Source organism: Rhipicephalus sanguineus, chromosome 5 (assembly GCF_013339695.2).
Source record: "Rhipicephalus sanguineus isolate Rsan-2018 chromosome 5, BIME_Rsan_1.4, whole genome shotgun sequence".
Classification (NCBI taxonomy): Eukaryota; Metazoa; Arthropoda; class Arachnida; order Ixodida; family Ixodidae; genus Rhipicephalus; species Rhipicephalus sanguineus.
In genome coordinates, this window is record NC_051180.1 from 153700169 (window position 1) to 153723158 (window position 22990).

Here is a 22990-nt window from a genome sequence, read left to right on the forward strand (position 1 = left end):
GTCGTGTCTGCATACAGGAGATTTGTATGGCAGAGTAAACTCGTCTTCGAAAAAAGATGTTAGTACCCCTTTAACATGCAGTGAATCGAGTGTCCAAAACCTAAGGCCTTTGTCGATGGTTTGTATGTATGCACGGGCCTTGGTGTACTACGGTAAGCCAAAACAACAGCGGCAATGCTAGGTGGACGACCACATGGGTCGCTGGTGAAGACAGACCTTCAGTGTGCGAGAAATAAGGAGCAATGGCCAGGGTCGTGTGTTCACTCGTTGAGGGATGACAAATAGAAAAAGAGAGAGAGAGAGATACAGGCCATTGGAGAGCTACGGCATCGAGGGAGCAAATAACGGAAACCAGGAGACGTGCCCCAGACATTCCGAACAAGGCCTGTCGCTGCTTTCATCCGGGAATAACAGCAAACAAAACAAAAACACGGAGCCCTGGTACGCAGGAGGGGGAGGAGAAAAGAAAGACCGCCGACGCACGCGGGTGCGCAAGTGCAAAAAAAAAAAAAGAATGCGAAGGGACGCGGAAGCTCCCGAATAACTTTGCGAACCAGAAGAAAGGGAGCCGAGAAGCCAGGTGGTGGCCAAGCCACGCTCGCAGGAGTCAACTTCCCTCGCCACCCTTCTGACGGCTGTCACACAATGAGCAAGAAAGAAAAGCGTGGCCGCAGTTCCCCAAGGACGGCCAGAAAGGAGGAAGGAATGCGAGAGGCGACACCCGGGCGCTAATTCTAGGTTAGGCCGGGCGGCGGCCAAATGGCCGGGTAGCCCTGACAGGGTGATGGGCTCTCTGTCTCGACGTGGGATATTGTCGCGTGACGGGACCGTGTTTGCGTTTGGCAACGTTGAAAAGACCGCTGCGCACTCTGTGTGCGCGCGCGCGAGTGCCTGTAATCAGTATGACTGCTGTGCCGGAGCTGCAACTCGACTCTTTCGACCAGGCCCCGCAATCACAGTGCGCGACAACCGGGCGCTCCGCAATATGGAAGATCGCGCGCGGACCGGCGAGCGAGGGGCCGCATTCCACGCGACTGACATCTCGCCCCCTCCTCCTTCGCCCGACGGCAGATGGCCCGGCTGTCAGACGCGCTCATCAAGAGAGACCTCTCGCCGCTCGGGGCTAGCCAGCCCTGCTGCCAGAAGCCGACGCGGCGTCCCGCCACCACCACCACCGTTTAGGGGGCCTCGCGACGCCGCCAGGCGGCGCGGCGATGCGCCGACCGAGGCGACCCGTGGCGGCCCACCCTGACTGCTCGGAGCCGACCCGAAGGCCGCCAGCAGAAGAAGACCACGAAGACGACGCGGTCCTGGAGCCAGCGGGCGCCCCCGGGCTAATCGGCGAGAGGGAGGGAGGGGCGGAGCGGCGTCTTTTGCAACAAAAAACCCCGGCCGTTGGTTTTGTATAACAATGATTGAAGGACGGGGAAGTGACCGGCGTGACGAAGAAGCGCCAGGAGACGTGACGCAAGGCGCCCGCCCTTGTACAGCGAAATGGCCTACTTCCATGGGCGTCCGAACAGATCAGCCGCAACGAGACGCCCTCTTTCGGATATCGATGCGCGTGGCCTGGTGGCTGCGTCGGGGTCCTCGAAAGGTATACTACGCCTGCGGCTGGAATCCACTCGTCACGACGCTGGCACGCAGCGCAACCACACCGCCACGCGCCGTCCGGCCATAAAGAATGCGAGTGACAGTTTGTAACCCGCGGCGCGAGGTGTACGGAAACGTTTGGGCGTGCTGGAACAACGTTTGAAAATACGTTTTCCTTTTTCTAGAGGTATGAACATCGGCCCAGATACGACTGACAAGTCTCGTAAACACCCACCTGAGGATGGATGAGTGTTATGTTCACAGTAGGAAGCAAAAGTCTGGGGACTAACAATAATAATAAAAATGATAATAAAACAAAAGAGAGAGAGAGAGAGAAAAGATGTATTTTCTTAGTAGGGCAATGCAATCTGAAATATGCATCCCTGCGTTAAACTTACCGTACATGTGAAACGTGGGCCGTAAAATAAATATTGCTTTTACGACACCTTCTACACCTTGGCTCGTGGGTGTACTTAGTTGTTGAGCAGAGTTATTATTCAACCACATGGCAGGTAGGTACTACGTGAGAATGCACAGAGTGTTTCGCCTGCTTTAGCCCCACTGCTCTTGATCGAACGGGCTTTCGCCATGCTACCAGCTCAGCGACCAACCACCTATAAAACAAACCCGTATTCTTGTTCCCTTTGAGTACGGTTACGCTCTCGAAAAAAAAAAAAAAAAAAAAACAGAAATCCCAAAACACTCGACGGTGTGCCCCTAATCTCGAAACGTGCGCCTGTTTCGTCCCACTTTGATCAGTGCGTGCAGGTAACTATTCGTGACTCATTCGTCCTACCGTTAATTGAACACCGCGGAATACGTGAGCCTAATGCGCGCGTGCAAAGGCCGCACACTTTGTATCATTCACCGCTGAATGCGTCAGTCAGTCCTACACGAGCAGCCCGAGGCAGTGGCAGACGTGTACCATATCGATAGAGGGCAAGACAAAATTGCGCTGCGATTCTGTTGCTATCGCACGGAATTAAATGCTGAGGGTGTACGCTCCGAACTGGCATTTTCCTCAGACGATTTGGGACATCTTAAGTGTGAGACTGCTGATCAGTGTTTCATTATGTCTCTGCCTCCATGTAATCTCATTGTTTATTTATATGCCGTGGTGGATTAGCAAATATGACGTTGGTCACGGGTTCCATTCCCGGTCACCGCGGCCACATTTCAATGAAAGAGAAATCCAAAGTGAGAGAGAGAGAGGTTTAGCTGCAGGTTAAAACAAAACACGGGCGGCCAAAGTTTAACCGGAGCCCCTCACTATGATGTCGTTCCTCATAATCCCGTGGATAGGTAAACTGAACATCTTGGTTCTGGCGCGTGAAAGACCACAATTTCTTTTTTTTTTCCCTGGTGCGTCAGTACTGAGGCGTCCATATAGTTATATAAATGTGTATATATATTTATACATATATAGAGTTGTATAAATGTCTATATAAATGTGAACAGCACCCGTGGGTAACTAAATAAACGAGAATTTCGTAGTTTGCTGTTAGCCGAGGTCGATTTCTAGCTACATGTGAATGCAAACTACACAAACGCAAGATGTACTGCGTGGGAACGGTTGCTTCCTTGAAAGTGTAATTCCCAGAAAGATCTGCTTGCGCAACTATGATTACGTTTTAGTTGGAGTCACAAGCTTCAACGCGAGTCGAATCAGCCATGTTCCCGCGTCCACACGACGACGTCACAATGTCCTCCGACATTGCCGCACAGACTGTGGCTTCGGCAATCCCAAATTTACGCGATGCATCGAGCCATGAACACACTCACGTACGCACGCACCTTGGTTCAGGCCACATTCTCGGGTGAACGATCACAAGTTCCACGACAGCCAGCGTGCTTGACACTCATAAACAAGCAGACAGCGTCTGCGTACAGCACTTGCGTTAAGCAGACACTGACACGAAGGCAAGCGAAGAAAAAGAAAAAACGCAGAGGAGGCAAAAGCACGTGATCGCGGTTTATGTGGTATATTACCCGCATGTGCGATTATGTATGTCACGGATAGAGAGAGAAATGTTTTAATGAAAAGCTGGAGATGTTTGCCTGGCCATTCGCCTGACATACTGCTCCAGGTGCAGGGTGATGATTATGATATATACACTGATAACCACACACACATACATAGACTACACTGTTTACAAAGTTTCGGTCAGGCTTGTGGCCCGCAAGAAAGTCAGCAGCGCTTTCGTTGCGCGTAATGCACAGGTGCTGTTTTGCCATGGGCCCAGAATGTGCCGCAGTTCTAAACACGAGTCCCGTTGAAGGTGCAGGGCCGCCTTCAGAGATCGTCTTTCTGTTGCGCATCGCCTGCATTTGCAGAGAACGCGTTTCAGGTCTTCTAGGACGTTACATTGAACGCACAATGGTCAGTCCGACACCGTGACTTTTCTCTTGAAGTAATGGGTGTAGGCGACGTTTAATCTGATGCGGTGCAAGCATCTTTCCTCTTGTCTGTTGAGGTCTCGCGGCATACCGGAGTCGCACGATGGATCGATCTTGTAAAGAGGCCCATACTGGTGACTGGCATCTGTCCAGACGGATCGCTGGAAGCGCCAAGCATGTGCCGATACGAGTGTCGCCGCGTCTTTTCTCAAGAAAGGTAGAGCGACAGACTGAAGTCCCGAAAAAGTGGCAGCGGACGTCATTCTTTGAACTGTTTAGATAGCTCGTAAAAAAGCCGCCGTTGACACATGCACGGTAGCTTGTACGCCATATTATAACCGATCAAAACTTCACTGAACGTGATCAGCGCTCAAATTAGACGGAGGAAACAAACTCTGCTAGTGCACATCCGTTTGGGGAAGCGGAAACACGAGATAATATAACGCACAAAGCGAGGGAACCTTCGGCAGCAAGCGGATATGCGCTTCAGGGAATGCAGGGCGTTTTGTTTCGCTGTGTTTTCGTCTTTTTTTATCGGTAAGCCTCATGCATTGTGGGGGATACTGGGACACTTCGCACTTACAGCAACACCGCGCTGAAAGCGGAAACCAAGCGTAGACACAACACTTGCGTCTATTGTGCCTACGCCTTCCCACGACTCCGTTTTCAATGCGCCGTTGACATCAAGAATCCAATCAACTGCAGCAAAAGTATACAGCAGGACTTTCCACACGATCATATCGCCCGTATAAGGCGAAAACGGAACGGCTTAACGGAACGTGTGTCTCCAAGATGGCTTCTCCGTCATAATAGGCATTGTGGGGGAAAGCCAGCTACTTGTAACCAGCTCCGACTTTCGGTATTTGCGTTGCGACTTGTACAGGGTCGTCCACATCTAAGGTGAACAGCTCGTCAGTATTTAAGACCTCACAGGCGCTCATGTTTGATACATAATTCGGAAAATTATTGTTGCGTTTATCGACATCATGATCAGTCGTGATATAAAAAAAAAATCATTTCCCTCGTTAAGTGTTCTAATTTTACCGGTCTGAATACTAATGATGTGTTCAGCTCAGATGCGGTCGACCCTGTACATCGAACCCACAAATTCGGCTCAGTGTTTTCTTGCCCAAGTTGGTCACGGCTTCAATTAGCCAGCCGCGTCGGTTGCATTCTGATGCGGACAGAGTATACCACAAACGATCGTGCAGCAAGTTAAAAGTACGTCATTCCGGGCAAAACTGACAGCAAACAATATTACGGTAGTCACTGCGAGATGGAGTAGTCGCGCTTCGTTTGTCGCAGACGGAATCATACACGCGTGGAAAGAAGTCTATACAATACAGTCAGGACGGAAACACGAAAGAAAGCGAGACAGGGTATAGGCAAGAGAGTGGCTACTCACCGAGGGAGGTGGCCGACAGGATGTCCTCAACAGCCTCGAGGTCGTTCTGGGACACTCCCCAGGGAACCTGCCATGCGGCCAAGAGAAAGCACGCTGTCACGGGTTTGCCGGCGCCCTCGCGCGAAGCGCCGCCGTTGACGCAGCGCATGCCGAGCACAGCAGAGCAGGCATGCCTATCCGGGGCATCCCGCGCGCGCGCGCGCTCTCGGGACCGCGCTTGGCGGGCTCGAAGGCACCCCTCCCTTCCCCCCACCCGCAATCACGGCTACGTGCGTGAGATAGAGGGAGAGAGAGAAGGTGCGCCGCTGAAATACCCCGCTTGACCATCCTCCTCCGATTGACTGCGCGCTCTCCCGCTCTCCCACTGCAGCGGCTCACAGAAAAAAAAAAAAAAAAAAAAAGAAATCGGGATGAACGCGCATCACCCAGCCGCGTTTTCCCGCCGGGAATGGTCATGATAGCGGGCTGCTCGCTGCGAGCTTACCGAGCCATTTCATTAGACGTCAACCCCTCCCCTCTTCTGGAAGCCTCCACCACCACTCTCGATCTTCGTTTTCTTTCTTTTTTTCTATCTTCCCGAGCTTGTCCGTTTCTCTGTTGGGACCCCTAATCAAGAGCAGGCAGCGGCAACCGCGCGCTCCGGTGCAGGGATACCAGCGGACGAAACCAGAGAAACGCGAGTCCAAACGCAACGATGACTAATCGCCTCTTACAGCGCGCAAACGACTGTGACAGCGGCGAGTTAGTTTGCGCGGGAAGGAGAGTTACAAGGTGGTAGTCTAGCTGCGAAACTCTCTGGTGCCCGCTGGAGCCGCGCGGGTCGCCACGTCCGAGGGCTGGGACAACTTGTATATACAGGAAGAACGCCGAGGCAGCGGGCGTGCCGCGACTCGCTGCAGTGATGCTAAGCTTTACCGAGTGCCCGTTCACTTGACGTTTGTGATTGAAAACGTTATGAAAACAGTACATGTAACACGCAGGCACTTTCCGGGACCCAAGAAAATTGTTGGGCTCTTTCAAGTGTCCTCGCTGGTGTGAACACATCAGCCGAATTTTGCAGTCGTGCGCGGCTCACAAGCGAAGCGCGAAGTTGATTTTTGGTCAAACATCCTCTTTTCAAACAGGTACCTTCGCCTCGTCCGTTTCGGTGCTGTCGGCAGCTGCTCTATAGTTTCGATTATGGATTTCGTAACGAGTGTGGCGCATATCTGTGGCGGTACGCTAAGTTATTTGAGAAAGCAATGACGGCCTTAGCGATATACAAAGCAGCATTAACGATATACAAAGCACCATTAAAGGGTCCCTAAACAATTCCGAGTTCAAACGACGAGAGAGTGGTTTCTTTCTCGCCTCCTTCCCACAGGCGCCATCTCCTCCTCGTCACTTATTTCTTCATTAAACAGGTGGTGAACGGCAGCGCTAAGCGTTGAGCCTATCAGGATTTCATGCATTTCGGCCACACGTTGTTACCTCCCCCTGCGCGGTCGAAAACTTACAATACGAAGTGAAATCAGCCGATCGCGCACGATATTGAAGCGAGACAGGACAGAACGGGCGAGCGACTGCATGGAAAAGCAGGGTAGCAAACAACTCGCAGCTGATATTCCCTCGTATATGGACCACTCGGGAGCTTACTTCCTCATGACGTCACGAGAACAGATTGCTGGCGTCGCGAATTCTGCTGAACTGGAAACGCCAGGTCAGAATAACGGGCTTGTCCTTTGTATTTTCGGAGGATGTTCAGGGGCTCTTTAAGGAGTATCCCCACGTAATCATTACGCGTTGTGAAGGTTTCGCAGCTGTTTGTGAAAAAAAGGTGAGAAACAATTATCTCTTCAGCAGCGCTGTAAGACTTTCCTACAAGGACTTTTTCTTACCGGCACGCCCTGGATGGTAGTGGGCGGGGGTCGGGCCCGCATGGCGCTGCTTCGGCAGCGACAGGGAAAAGCCCTCTCTCAGCTCCGGCCAGCACGGAACATGGCGGACCAGCAGCACCACCAAGGGCACCGCCGAGGCACGCCAGCTGCGTCGGGAGAAAAAAGGTTAACGACAAACGTTAAACGAATTAATAAACGAACAAGTGTCGGAATATACACAGCGGTTCACGAACGGAGATCGCGAACTATAGGAGCAATTGAGTGCACTCTTCTCGGCCCTTCTGTGCCAGCGCTGAATCAACGGTGCGGACGATTTGTGTTAAAGGAGTACTGACACGATTTTGAAGTGCAGCAATACGGACGTTTTTGGTTTCCTTGGCATGTAGTGTTAACGCTCTCCCCACACCGCATCCGGGAAACACGTACAAATATTTAAGATTGATTTTAAAGTTTTCATCTCCCAGCATCTGCAAGGCAGCTTCACCGCATGGAGAGCCCTATGACGTTTCAAGTCAGCTCACTTGATTTGCGAAGTCTGGGTTCTGTATGCAGCCTAAATCACAGAAATCGCTGTCGGAGGCACTGGACGACAGTTCACTCATCATTAACCACGTTCGACTGACAGCAAAGGACAGCAGGTGCATATTTCGTGGGTTGCAGTCTGCCCGTGACGTCACGGGCAGACTTGACATTTTAAAAGGACAGACTGGTGGGCTAGTTGGTATTGCATAATTGTGAACAGTAGCGCAAAAAATTCACACAGACGACGACAGAGAAAGACGGGACACAGCGTGTCCCGTCTTTCTCTGTCGTCGTCTGTGTGAATTTTTTGCGCTACTGTTCACAATTAGACTTCACACGTCACTATGAAGCCGCCCTCTCGAAACCAAAACCGAAACTGCTGGTTGAAAGAAGCGGTATTAAAAATATATGCAATGCATTCCCAGGCACCACGAAACTCTTTTTAGGGTTCTCGACACCCGTGCTTTCATTTAGAGCAACAACCCGAAAAATTTTAAAATTCATGTCAGTACTCCTTTAAGGACCCCAAAATTAGTTGGGAAAGTTCATTGGGCACTGCAAGCGCGTAAACGAACGGGCGCTCCAGAGGTCGTCTGATAACAGATGCGTTATGTGTATACGTGTGTCTCGCCCTACCTTTCAATAATAATAATAATGATTGCTGGGGTTTGGCGTATCAAAATCAGGATATGATTATCACACACGCCATGGCGGGTGACTCCGGCTTAATTTTGACTGCTCGGGGTTCTATATAACGCGCAAGGTGTCGGAACGAAATGTTTTTCGTTTCGGTTTTAGTTTCGTTCCACCGCAAAAAGTTCGGTAACGGTTCGTAACGGTTTTTTTACGCAAAAATTTGAAGTTAAGGTAATCATAAAAAACATTCGATTTGTGATGTAGTTACTTGCCCTCCTCTTTGGAAAGTGGGACAAAGGTAAAACACGTTCTTCAGAGGAGCGGAAGCAACTCTACCACGAATTCCTACCAACTTGCACAAAGCAGTATTAATTTCAAAGTCATAGTATTTATTTTCTCAAACGAAAAACAGGATTTTTTTTTTTTTAGTGGGAACAATGCTTTGTGTCAAGGGAGTGAGCACGATATCAGAAGCAGCACGTCAATGAGTGTACTCTCTGATGTCCGAGACCGCTGTTCTGATAAACCTGCGAGGAACACGCAGCACATCCACAGCGAAAGCTGGAAGAGCGGACTTTGTAGAGCCTGTTGTAGATTCTCCTGGGGCAACTAATACAAGTACACATGCAAGGTACCCACTACGCCATAAATCATTGTAATTTTTCTCAAGTAGCGAAGTTCCCACTATGCAATTTTTCGTCACTTTTTTGAGCAACGTAGTACCCGCTACACATCTGTAAGGCAGTGCACTTTGTGCTGTGGCTGATGACGATGAGGAATTATGGCCGAGCACTTTGCAGTGGGTGGGAAGCAGTGTTGCGGAATGGGAGCCTCCATACCATTCGGCCAGTTCCATTCCGGGGAATTGGGACTTGCCGCAATTCCATTCCTTTCAATTCCTCGGAATGAAAAAACTTGGCCCATTCCCACTCCGGGAATGGCCGGGCAGTTCAATTCCATTCCTGTAATTCCTTAACGTAGGAAAGGCACCATGATAGTTTTATCGAGTTAAGAATGAACGCCACATAAAGCTGATCGCGAAGTTTTCTCGTGAACCGAAAAACGATAGAAAAAATTTCGTTTTCACTCCGGAACGAAATAATATATAAAGTTTCGGTTACGTTTTCGTTCCGGTCAAAAATATCGTTTTTTTTTTTTCGTTTTTAATTTTCGGTTTTCGTTCCGTTCCGACACCCTGATAACGCGCACCTAAATCTAAGCACACAGGTGTTCTTTGAATTTCACCCCCTTAGAAATACGGCTGCCGTGGACGGCAATCGAACCCACGCCCTCGAGCTTAGCAACCACCGCGGGTCGCCTTCTACAGACACAACAATATGGTGAGTGACTTACGGTACGCGAGCCTGCGATTCTTTTTTCCGTGCAAATGCGACCGCACAAAACGGGCATGTGACACGGGATGCTTCAGCCGCCACGAAACTACCGCACCAAGAAGTATGTAGTCAGGTTACGCGATTATTGTGATAAGCACGGATATGCTTGCTAGCCTCATTTGATTGATTGATTGATTGATTGATTGATTGATTGATTGGTTGATTGATTGATTGATTGATTGATTGGCTTCGATGTTTCGAAGTGGAAAGCGAGGTATCAGAGAAGCCCTAATCGAGACAATGCAACTTAATTTTTATAACCTATATAGTCCCGGTGTATACAGTCACGATTCGATTCCACTCAAGTTCTATTCCTCTCCGTGTTTCGTCAGTGCTGCGCTCTATCTACGTAATCAAGCTGCGGACGATAGGAAAGGAAAAAGGTCGAACAAAACACACCGCGCGGGCTGCCATGAAAGAAATGCCGCTCGACAGATTGCAAACATATCTGAGGCTTAATTACAAGCGATATCGGCAACCGCGTACGACAATCCGTCGCGCAAGGCACACACACGACGTAGAACGCTGAGTATACGTACTTGACCATAACTATACCGTTTCCTAGTTGATCAACTACTCGAAACCAATTTGTTCGTGCTCTTTTTTTATATATAATAAAACATGGGAAGGAAGGCTACGTTAGAGCCGGCTGTCCCAACATCACGATATTTATATTGAAAACACACACACACACACACACAAACACACACACACACACACACACACACACACACACACACACACACACACACACACACACACACACACACACACACACACACACACACACACAAGTCAATAAGGAATAAAAGAATGAGAAAAAAAACATAATCAGAAACACTACATACAGATACGATCTCTCGCTTATAAACAGTACCTCTGAAGGCAGAGTCCAATGCGTCACACGTATTATTGCGCATAATCACTGTTTCTAGCAAAAGAAAGGTGGCCTTTCGAATAAAAAAAAATCTAAAACAGGTAGCGAACGTTTTTTGCCTGGAAATTTAAAGTTCACACTTGCTACTCCCCGTTGAGAGCAGATGAGAGAGAAGGCCGAGCGGGAGAGTGAAAGAACGGGAGAGGGGACAACGGAAAGGCCGCGCTCATTAAAGCGGCCGCCGCATCCACTACGCGCCGGCACAACCTGCAAGTTGGCCTTTCCCTTTCGACACAGCGCTCTCTCGCACGCGCGCGGAAGGAACGGATGAAGGGGTTGGATCAGAAACTGGTTAGGCATCAACTATGTGGGGAGATCCACCGAGGAAGGAGGCCGCAGTCTATGCATACTACACTATAATAAACCAGGGCGAGGAGGGGAGGCACGTCGCACTCGATCAGAACGACGAGGGGAAGACTGGGAGGAGGTATGGATGATGCAGGCGCAGTAACAACAACAAGAAGGAAAAGCGGTTAGTGCTCCATCCATACGCGCAGTTGTGTTTTTATTATTATGCGGGACGACGACGACGTCGCCGCTGTTTTTTGGTCGCGATGAGAGAGTTTCAACAGCAAACGCCTCCACCCATCCTATAGTTTACGATTTGCAGCAACCCCAGAGAGAGAGAGAGAGAGAGAGAGAGTGTGTGTGTGTGTGTGTGTGTGTGTGTGTGTGTGTGTGTGTGTGTGTGTGTGTGTGTGTGTGTGTGTGTGTGTGTGTGTGTGGTGGGTAACATTTACTTCCCTCAGGCCCCTTCACTTCCTCTCTCCCTCCCTCCTTAATTACACGTACTGTAGGGCCAGTAGGTGCTAGTCAACTCTCGTCTAATTTTTAATTCGACCAAGGAGACAGTGAGAGAGAGAGAAAGAAAAAGACGGTGCAGTAGAAGAACGGCAGTTAACAAAAATGATAAAGAAAGGCCCTTTCCTGTGTTTTGCTGTCTTTCTATAGACCTTATTTTCAAATGTTTAGCCCACCTTTCTGTTTAAAGCCTTCATTATTTTCCTCCTCTCGCAACAGCTTTCGTCCCAACAGACGTACGTCGTCTCGTCTCGTACTACAAGAAACGCGAGCGAGTAAAAAAGAAAAATGAAAGAAAAAGGAACAACAGCACGGGAGGTAGAGCCTCTCGACAGCGCGGTTCGGGAAACGGGACAGTTTTGGGCGGCGCACAAAGCGACGAGGCCTCGCCACAGAAGCCGATCTGCAGGCGCTTATCTCTCCTACTCCTCCTCCTTGGGAGGCTTTAATTTGGCCGCTCCATCACTGTTCTGTCGAAACTGTTGCGCACGCCGGGGACAGCGCTGTTCCTATGGAAAAAAAAAAAAAAAAAGAATGCCCCGCCTGTCCACACACACACACGAGGCCGGAGAGCGCCAAAATGCACGTTTCGCGCGAAGCCGAGGAATATTTCTTGTTTCCTTTATTAGTTTTTGTTTTATTTCTGAATTTTAGCTAATTCCTTGTTTGTACGCTTTTCCCGCCACATTGCAGACCACCTTGGTCGGCCGTGCGCAGGACGCTTTATCCGAGCTAGGTTATACGCAGTTCCAATTCAGTGCCGACCATTGATTACAGACGAAGTTCGAATTTTTATTTTTCTTCATTTAGCTTTGGGGTACATCACAAGAGTCAGCAAAAGCGGCGGTGTGTGCGAGTAGGTATTCCCACGACGTTTTCTAGGCATTAACCTTTCAAACAAGCCCCGGATAAGTGGTAGCTATAACCAGTAACCTACACGGAAAAGGTACCCTGGTATAGCCCTTTATGCGGGACCTGGATAGAGTAGTACAATCACAGTGTACTAGTACACTGTAGTACAATTACCAGTCCCTGCTCTCTTGCTTCAACTGTTTTCCTTTCGCTCATTCGCAGTTGCTCTGATCGAAAAGACGCGGTTCGCTGCACTGGCTCTTACACACCTGGCTTGTCATAGCTCCCGCAGTAAGCTAACGTCAGTGTTCCGTTCAACAGAGGTAGTTCAGCTTAGGATTTGGAGCATGAGAGAGGTCGTTTTGGAGCAGACTTGGAGCAAGAAACATTGTGTCTTGGATCACCCGGAGCAGTGTAGCGGTAAGTGTGCAGACTTAATTATTACTGTGCGAACAGGAAATACAGCGCTAAGGTAAACGAAGGGCACAAGGCCAACTGCCGGAGAGTGGCCGCTAGTCGAGCTCTTTCTGACAAGGAACAACACCAAATGTTGGCTCTAACGTATACACAGTGTACAAGATGGATATTGCGGTCAGCCATTAGGTGAAAAGGGCGAACAAGACACGCAGTCCGCGGCGCAACCGTCACACGGCGTTGTTCCTGCTAGAGCTTTTACACCGCAGAGCTTTTATTTGCAACTCACGGCGTCGAGTGAGGTGCAATATCTGGGGAGGTCGTGCCGGATAAAATCAGCAATGAGACAATCTCCCATGCAATCATTAGAATGCGTCTTATCTCTTTACTAATTCCAGCACATGTGCATGTTTTTTTTGTTTTTTTTTTTTCGAATGGCTTTCCTCATGAGGGCGGGATTGGTGCGCCTCACTAAATGGGCGCGTGGTTGCAGCGGGCGGACTTACCACGGCCTGCCTATACATACGTAAATATGCGTTCATTAAGATGGGTACTGCTTTATGACCAACTGCTCCACCGCAGTGCACACAATTTCAAAGCGACAGCCTAAGAGGCCTCGTCAAACGCGAGAATTGACCGCCGGCGTCGGCGAAAAATAATCATCACGTGATGACGTAATCATGACTCACTGTGACATCATTACAACGTGACGCCACATGCTGACGTCTTCACATGACATCTTCACTTGGTCAAAGGTGGACCGATTACGGAGACAGTGCGAAAGCATGTGAGGTGCAGAAAGCTATTAGAAGGGGGAGGGGGGGGGAGATCATCAATAAGTCGACTGAGAAGAAAAACAAGATGGCTTTCGCTTTCGCGTCATCTTAGGTCAATGCATAAGAGACCCTGCGAGTTTTGCACTGCGCACATAAGTTCCCATAGGAAGCCGAAGTGGTGCGTTTCACATAGCTCCCAATCACATTGTTCTTAAATTCCACGTATAAAAATGTGCTCTGTATTTTATTTACACTGTATCCCTCTCCGGTCATATCGCAGAAGAGTCCAGGTTGCTTCAGCAATAAGACGATTCCCAAATCCGCCACTTCGGATCAGCAGGGTCACCAGCGTTCAGGGGCGTAGCCAGAATTTCTTTTTTTTCCTCTGGGAGGGTGGGCAGGGGGGACGTGAGGACTCCCCCCCCCCCTTTACGTATACTTGTCCATGTGCCCGTATGTGTGCGCGTATATATACACATACAAAATGTATAAATTGCGTGGAAGGGGGATCGAACCTTCAAAACCAGCCCCCCTGACTACGCCACTTGCTACGGGTGAAAACCGAGTTCGCCGCCGAGCCGAAGGACGAGTCGCGGACAAATTGCAGCGGACAAATTGTGCGAAATAAAAAGGAAAATTGAGAAAAACGTGAGACCTGTGTACGCGGGGCGGTCGGAATGCCACATTGTCCAGAAGTGTTCGGGTAAACACGCTGAGGAACAGACAAACAAACAGAAACAAGAGTGATTGAGCATGCGTTGCGCGTATGCGATGGGGCACACCCTACACGCGAGATTCCGCGAGGATGGGCAGACGTAGGCGGGCAAGTTGAAAGAGAGAGAGAGAGAGAGAGGAAGCGAAGATGCAGGCTTGTGTTTTCCTTCCGCGTCATCATCATTACATCGCATCCAAGCAACAATCGCGCGCACGAAAGCGACGACGTTTCGAGAAGGAGCCGCTCTCTCGAATGGAATGTAACGCACGGCGCTCCTACACTTGCGTGCCAGCCCGTCTGTAACGCTGTGCTGTATAGGCAGCCAGCCAGCGGTGTGTGTATATCTACTCTGGTGAACACAACACGAATGCCAGCCCATGGGCGGTCGTCCCTGCGTACAGGACCACGAAGTATTTAATGTAACAGCGCAAACAAACGGCCGCGGAAGAGACACCACGCAGACTCGCCTGTTGGGGGACCACGAAGGTTGAGGAGGGGAGGTCGTCGAAGGCCGTGCAACGAGTACGGCACCACCGGTGAAGAGGACAGCGCGGCCCCTTGCACTGGTGCCAGACCCGCGTATCGGATAGCATAACACCACCGACACGGCTCCTGCAGCTGCCGCACTTGCATACCGGCGCCACGGTCAAACACACCGGAGTGGGTATTTTGTATAGCGATGCCTTTAGGATAATGCATTTTCGCGCTCTTCGCGCTTGGCCAGTCAGTGTTCGGAGCAGTGTGGTCCGCCCACCGTTATCGACGGGATCAGCCGGCCGTGAGCGGTGGGTGATAAGACTATAAGATAGCGGAATCGAGCGTAACGCATCGCTACGAAAATGCCGGCCCAGAAAAAGATACAGCAGATGAAGAAATGATATAGCGGAGGAAGTGGAGACCGGTGCGGAAGGTGCGGGGGTGGCAACAGGAACGGTTGGCGCGCCGCGAACGACGGAAAAAGAAGCAATAACGCTCAACAGAGCGACGGAGAATGTAAATAAAGGGGGGGCGAAAGCTCCAACACCGCGGTGTGTGCTGGGTGGCGCGGCGACGTTCTGCTGCAGCTGTACTTCGCGCACGCGAGCACGTGGTGTGAAGTAATAAACGGCGAACAAGGAAAGGAGGGAGAGAGCAAGAGGTAGCCCAGATACAAACGCTGGAGCGCAATAAAAAAAAAGGAACAGGGACAAAAAGAAGAAAGGAAGACGTAAAAACACCGAAGGGGGCGGGGGGCTAGCAAGGAAGAGGTGGTGCAACGAGGGGAAGACAGCGCGAAGGAAGCTACGAGAACCAAGCTCGGAGGGAGAACTGGCCACGACAGTGGGTAAAAATGAAGAAAGAACTACTAAGAGGAACGAGAAAAACGAGCAACTAAAATCAACCACGCGCGCACACGCAGGCGCGCAAACACATGCGCACAAGGCCACAGCAAAGGACGACACAGGCAGAGAAGAGTCGCGAGTGGGATGGAGGGGGACTCGAAAGAGCAGCGGCCAAAAAAATAATAAAAGAAGAAGCAATGCAAATGGGGCGACTGCAGAGATGGAGAGTGAAGTAGGTGAATCGGCAAGAAAACACAAGGACAGCTTTAATGCTTCCTCACAGTGCCTTCGCCGGCGAAAACAGTGCGGAGAGGAAAGTGAGGGGGGTGGGGGGCAGCCGGAGGAATTCGCAACCATCTGCCAGTCTCAGGAACACGAAAGGGACGAAGAAGAGCCAGTAGAACGGGGAGGGGGAGAGGCATCGCCGCTGCGTGTACGTATGTGCGGGCTGAGGGGAGAGGAGGACGGATGGGGCATCACCGAATTCCTCCAGCTCTCGCTCTGGCAGGGCAAGGTATGGCGGCGAGGGGAAGGCCACCGTTGCGGCACGCCACTTGTGCCGTTCCTCCAGCTACAGCCACTGTACTCCAGCACCGAAACTTCCTCCTCTCCACCGCAGCTTCGAGGGGTCTTCCTTGCCTCCCGAGACTGGGTCTCCCCCGGTCCGCACCTGGGGGCCCCCCCTTTGCCGCGGCTGCGTTGCACATGCCGCGCACGCTCCTCCAGCGCGAGTGGCGGGTCCAGGAAGGGGCGCCGCCGCTTCGTCGACGCGTCCCTTTCGGCCGGGCAGCAGCAGCGAGTCGACGGGAGAGGAGGACGGAGAGAGGCAGCGTTAATCGCTGCCAAGGAGGAGGTGCGTGAAAGCCGTGCGCCAGTATCGATGGGCTCTCCTCCTCTCTGTATTCCGCACCTCGCATTCCTCGCTTTATTTCGCACGCGACACCGGCTACACACGGTGGCCAACTTTTTCTTACGCGGCCTTACACCGCGCAATCTGCTCCTTCTGTTTTGATTTTTTGGACGCCTGGACAGGTAAGAGGGTGTTCACCGAAGAGCATAAAGCGCAGCGAAGAAGAAAGAACGCGGCAAGAAAGCCCATGCGATTCCCGCTTCCTTCCGCGTCGACGGCGCGTTCTTGATCTCGCATATTCGCGGAGCGTGACTTCGGGCCAACCAACGGTATTAAAACACAGCGTTTTCACGGGCCCATAGAATGAAGTGTCTCGACTGTGTGGCTCTACTCCCACCTTGCGTGTACGCGGCTGTCGTCTGGCCGAGGTAAAGTCCCTAGATTTTTCGCTTTTACTTAAGTACCGACAACTGCCTCCTTTCACGGCCCTCTCTCACGCGCAGCTGGCGTCCGACGCCATTTTCTTCCTAACTTGGAAGATTTACAAAGCCTTGTGCGTCTAAGTACATTAGCCACGCACCTTTCAGCGGACAATATGCTACCGCGACGCGCCTTTCTCCTCCCGTCAACCCCCTGTCATTAGTGAATGGGGGACGCGTTTCACCAGGTGCTGGAAAAGAGTTAGGAAGAACATGGCTACCGAAAACGAGCGTTAGCCAATGAGATTCGTCGCCGGCGCTTCAATGGTTGTCGGTACTTAAGAAAGAACAGGGAAAAATCTAGGGACTTTAGGCCGAGGGAGCTAGACCGGTGCTGGCAACCAGCGCACGTTAAGTGCCCTCGTTTCAACGAGATTCGCTATGCGGTTCGATCACGGAGGCAGTGCGACGTCACAGCGCCCGCACACTTCACGTCACTAAGCATTGGTATGTCTCCCACATCTTCCGGTTGATTCCACCCAACTTCTTTTTAACTCTGTACAACAAGTCATGTCGGATGGAAATATATGGACCACATATATGGTTATTGAAAAAACAATGGCGTTCGCGGCTTCCGCCGTGTCTTCCACGTAACAGTACTGAGCGTGCATGGTTTGTGAGTTCGGCTGCCTGGTTAATCAGGACGAATATCAAGAATATCGATACACGCATCTCGATCATGCACTCTAAGAACTAAGAGAGTGCTGGGCACTCTCTTTGGGAGAGTATATTCTTGTCCCATATCTAACTCTCTTTTCCAGAGTAAATCACCTCTTCTTGAGGCAGAGTATAGTAATGCCCCCTGAGAGGGTTACAGTACTCCACCTCAACAGAGTAACGTAACTCTTGCCGAAGCAGAGTAGCCGGACCCCTCCGAAAGGAGTAGTAGTACACCTCAAGAAAGAAATAGCAGAACCCGGTCGAAATAGGGCCTTAATATTGCATTTGAGAATTTATTCATGCGTAGATCGTAATGATGACATAATAACGAGCACTGTGACAAAAAAAAAAAAGCCGTGATTAAATAAAAAAAAAAACACGCGCAAGTGAGATTCGAACCAGCGACTCTCAGATTGTGAGTTCGACGCGCTACCACAACGCCACACTCGGAGACGACGAACACGTCCTTTTTCTTCCATGTTGTTACTGATTGCACTGACCATATCGGTGATCTGGCTTCATTTTCTTGTTTAGAAACGCCGGTTTGAGTATCTCCGTACATGCGACAACCAAACACAAGATAGTTCATTTCTTTGTTTTGTGCTTCCCGGTATCAGAACATCAATCCGGCCTGTTTCTCAGCAAACAAGATTAGCGTAACCGAGGATATGTGCGGCATTCGCATTGACCAGCTAAGCGGTTAGTCATTTCTGTGTAGAAAACGCTGTACTTCTGAACTGCACATTGAACACTTCAGTTTTCGTCACGCCCTTGGACATATTTTCGGTCATTATTGTTGACGTTCCGTGACTACAGCCGTAATAGCGCACTCTAGCCGTACGTACCATTTGGCTTAGGGCAGTGTACTCCGTGCGCGACGTTCGTAGCGAAAAACGTGGATACTGAAATACGGAGAACTTAAAAACCTTTCGAATGTAGTTTCGATCGTCGACCGACTCGATGAGGTGATATTCGCTTATTTAACTGCACAAATCCAAAGCTAAAAACGCGGATATTAGGCTTTATTCCAGTGTCTTCCTGTACACTGAAAAGCACTGGGAGGCGCTGGATTCCAGTGCATTCCAGTACACTGAAAAGCACTGGGAGGCGCTGGAAACGCTGCTTTTTTTTATTAATTGTATCCAACCCCGCGGCGAATGCAGTGCTCTCTACTGTATATGCGTGTGCTTAATAATGAGTGGTCATCGCTCGCGGTACGCCGGCACATCGACATATACTATGAGGAGCAGGAGTATAACTGCGTTCTACTCTGTCATGCCAGAAGAGTATACGGGCATTCCACTCTCTCAGATGTAGGTAGAGTATAAGCACATTTCACTCTCTGCTTTCGTACAGAGTGAACGTGCATTTCACTCTATGCGATGCTTTGCGAGAGTAAGAGAACGCTCTGAAGAGTAACTCGGCTTTCTTACTCTTGCGATACGCTTACCAGTTTTTAGAGTGTGCTAATGGATACCGATCGCAAGTAATCGAGGAACCTGACTACGCAAGCCCGTGTAGAAGAGCTCGTGCTTCCCACTAGCGTTGAAATTCTCTGTGAGTATGTGTGTACGAGCACATTTCATGCATCGGAAATCTCGTCCGCGGTAGCGTACGGGCGTACGACTAGGCAAACATTCCCAGGTTGGATATTAGACAAATTAATATTGCCAGCTTCCCATTTGAATCGATGTGGCAGCTAATACCTGTGTATTCCTTCACCCAATCACTCGCGCAAGGATGGATGGATGCTACGAGCGTCCCTTCTTTAACCGGGCGGTGACCTGAGGCTGTGGGGCACCAAGCTCGAAAAAAAAGAAAAGAAAAACACTTTCTTTTTTTTAATCGGCCTAATGCCTTGTCCATTTCAATTAAATCGTTTTTCCTATAAGAAAACAAAAACAAATTCATAGCACAACTCTCTGCCCTTAAGGCAGAATGGCCTTATTTTTCTAACTTTTGCAATTTCTCTCTACTTTACCGCCACCAATCCTCTAACCGTCTCTTAGTTATTTCTATCGCGGACCTGTTTACCTTTCCATTGCATGCAGTCTCTAAAATAGAAGGTTTCATGTAAGCCAGTGCCCAAACGTACACACCGGGTGGATATCGCCACATTGAACTAAAACATGCTCCGTCGTTTACTTAGCTTTCCGACCGCACATACATTTTTCTCCTTCTTTACTGAACTTTAGCGAACTCGATAAACAGCGCTGCCCCTCGACAAATGTGGTCACTGCGCTTCGATAGCCGTGGCCTCCGCGATCAGCTCCGGCAGCGCGCAGTTGCTCGGCGCGCTGCCGGAGCTGATCACAGAGGCCACGCGATAACAACCGGCCGTGAGCGGTGAGCGATAACAACCCACCACGCGGAAATCACGATTGAGGAAACTTCCCTAAAGAGGTGCCCTACACGCAGTATCGGTAACTTTCTTTTGAGAGAATTCATCAGGTCGCAGTCCCAAACGCTTCACTCTGAGCGAGAGCTCTCTAAGTGATGGAGGTGATGCTCGGAAACTTTGTCCGTTTTGCGCTTCAGTTGTTCTTGAACGTCTCCTGAATAAATATTTAACCGTACTGCTTGTGGTTGTCTGAGGGCCGCCGCCTGCGTCTGCCACACTGAGGTCGCCACATTAAATCACATGCTCTGGGACTGTGACAAAAACCCGCTAGGTGCTAACTCCGGAACCCTTCCGCCGCGGTGGGCCGCTGCCTGCAGCCCCAGCCTCGGCGACCAACTTTGGGCTGTCCAGTAGGCCCGCGAGGCGGCGGTGAGGCAAGGCCTCGACGTCCCCACGTGGGAGACCTAAAGCCCAGTCGGCGAAAGCTCTGCCGGACCATCAATAAAGTTGTTACCAACCAACCAACTTCTTGTGGTTGCGAGAAAACGGGTGCAATGTGAAAAGGAAAAAAAAAAAAAACAACTATCCATACCCTAAAGCGGTTTCGAACGCATCTCCAGAGCGTGGTTCTCCTAAAACAGCAGCCTCGATGCACTCATAAATGACTCAACAAGAAGCTGCTCAGTATGGCTTCAGAAGTGAAACCCCATGTACATCGTTCAAAAGATAAAATGGAGGCGATGAACTCATCTGAAGTCGTCTGTGGAATTTTAACAGTAAATTTGGCAATGCTATTGTAGACGATGACTAAAATTAGCAGATCCTTTGTTCGTGACAAAACATTCACCAATTTGACGAGGTTGATGTCCTTTTCCACTAGAGCTCAAAGCAAGAATACGATCCAAAAACATTCACGCGCGCGTCCGACATCACACGCGAAATGATCTCACGTAAAATTGAAAAGGAGCGTAGGCTACGCGCATTATAAGTTATGAATGGTATCGCACTGTAAAACAGTCACGCCTCGCGAGTTCATACAACACAGCGGTGCAACTAATACCGCCACTAATAGCGCTAACAAACTGCGTAAAGGGCGCCATTGAACAGTTACATTCGATATTACATAGTATATATCTATATAGCCTCGGAATAAGCGGCGCCGAGCATTTACTCGCCGGTACGCCGGAACGCTGCTTCGCCCCTCGGACTGTAACTTCGCGCGGCTGATTTACTACGTCGAAAAGGACCGACGCGATCTGGGCACGAATGAAAGCCGAAAGGACACGGCTCCGTATACAGGGGGTCGCTAAATCAAGAGATCGCGCCCGAGGTCAGCCGTGAGTCACGCGCTCGCTACACACGTGGATGCCTCGAAGGACGAGTGTCCGTTTACCCCGCAACAGAATTCGGCTACCCCACCCCTGGGGCACCAAGCTCAGGATCAAAACAACGCGAGGAGGAGTATGCAGACTCGCGCGCGGAATTCGTCGCCATTACATCTGTAAGCCGGGCATGCGCCTCCGAGAGCGTATGTGTGTGTGTCTAGGCCTCGCGCGAATAACACGCGCCGGAGGTACGCAACGCATTCACAAACAGACGCTCCCTAAACGGAGACAAAATAACAGGCCGAGATCAAAAATAAAGAGAAGCTAGAGGCAGAAGGAGTCACCTTTCCAGCCTCGGGAGAAAAACGCGCTTCTCTTCGGTGACTACCGCCCGTGTGGGTCTTCTATTTTTCTTTCAACTGCTCTCAAACTAAACAGCGCCAGTCGGAAGAGAAGCAGTGGCGACTGCGAAGAAACAGCGCACGTAGGACAATTTTTCGTCTCTCCTCCTCTTCCAGGGGTCATCGGCGCGTACATGCACACACAAAAAAAAAAGAAAAAAAAAGTTCCCTGCGCATAGCTGGCAAACACACACACACACACACGATGGCCGCAGCTGGTTGCAGTTGCAGAGCGTTCCTACAGCGGCAATCCGAGGCCCCGAAAAGCGGCGCGGCGCAAAATCGATGGCAGCCGCTCGAGTAATCGGTGCTGTGGCCGGCCGCGCGCAATTAGCTCTCGCAAGCCGCCGAGCGAAGAAGAGACTCCGGTCCCCGACGCCAGATTCATTTCCACTGCCATCGCGAAACGCGGACCCATGCTCTCACCCTCTCTCTCTCGGCCCCTGTTAAAAATGACATCCACGCCCCGCGCGCCGAGCCTAACGAAACGGGCGACCATGTCAATTAAATGTGAGACGAGTACTACCTTCCGTTCTCGCCGAATGGAGAGCAACACCGTGAGAAGTAAAGAAGCAGCCGCACAGTTGAGGGGAGGAGGGGCCAAGTTATTCGGTTGCGCGTGTGACCACCTTGTAAGACCTCCTCTCCCTTCCGAATCACGCGGTTTCACGTTTTGCATGGGAAGAGCCGCTTTCGCGGCGCTCTGCTAAGCATAGCTACAGCGTACTGCAGCATAGCTCCCATCGAAGGCAGCGACTTCTCCGTGTTGTTTGCATACGGAACCCATATAAGTGAATGTATAAGTGTCGTAACTAATACGCGTTTCTATATGCACTATACGAAGCTGCTGCCGGAGACTGTTTTTATTAAATCATTGTGAAATTTCGACAGTGCTGCTTGTTCATACCTTATTCAAGTACATTTTCGCTCGACCGCGTGTAAACTTTAATAACAGTCACGATGGAGAGAGAGAGAGAGAGATCAGGTGGGTATAGGTTAACCAAAACAAATATCCAATTCGCTACTACACAATGAAAAGGGGGGGGGGGGATAAAGACCACACGTATACAGTCGCTGCTGTTCAGCGCACGAGATAACACAACGTTGCCGAAATATACGATACGGAAAGCGTGCCTCTCACGACAGCGTTACCATGGGCAACTCCCACAACAATGTCAAGGGGATCGCCGAAAGGGAGAGAAATAAAGCACGTTTGACAACATCGCGCGCTATGTTTGGTACGTATAAGACGGGAGTTGCGACGGCACGGAAAATTAATAGCGATAATAATTA

At 50.4% G+C, this 22990-nt stretch overlaps 1 protein-coding gene across 1 annotated transcript in view; it reads right to left on the reverse strand.

Moving 5' to 3' along the window:
* Positions 1 to 22990, reverse strand: part of LOC119394343 (uncharacterized) — a 109850-nt gene that overhangs the window by 64389 nt on the left and 22471 nt on the right. The window contains exons 2-3 of the mRNA XM_037661640.2: positions 7273 to 7418; positions 5396 to 5462 (exon numbers count right to left, since the gene is read on the reverse strand). Coding sequence (XP_037517568.1) covers positions 5396 to 5462; positions 7273 to 7314 — 109 coding nt within the window. The 5' untranslated portion in view covers positions 7315 to 7418. The remainder of the gene's footprint in view (positions 1 to 5395; positions 5463 to 7272; positions 7419 to 22990) is intronic.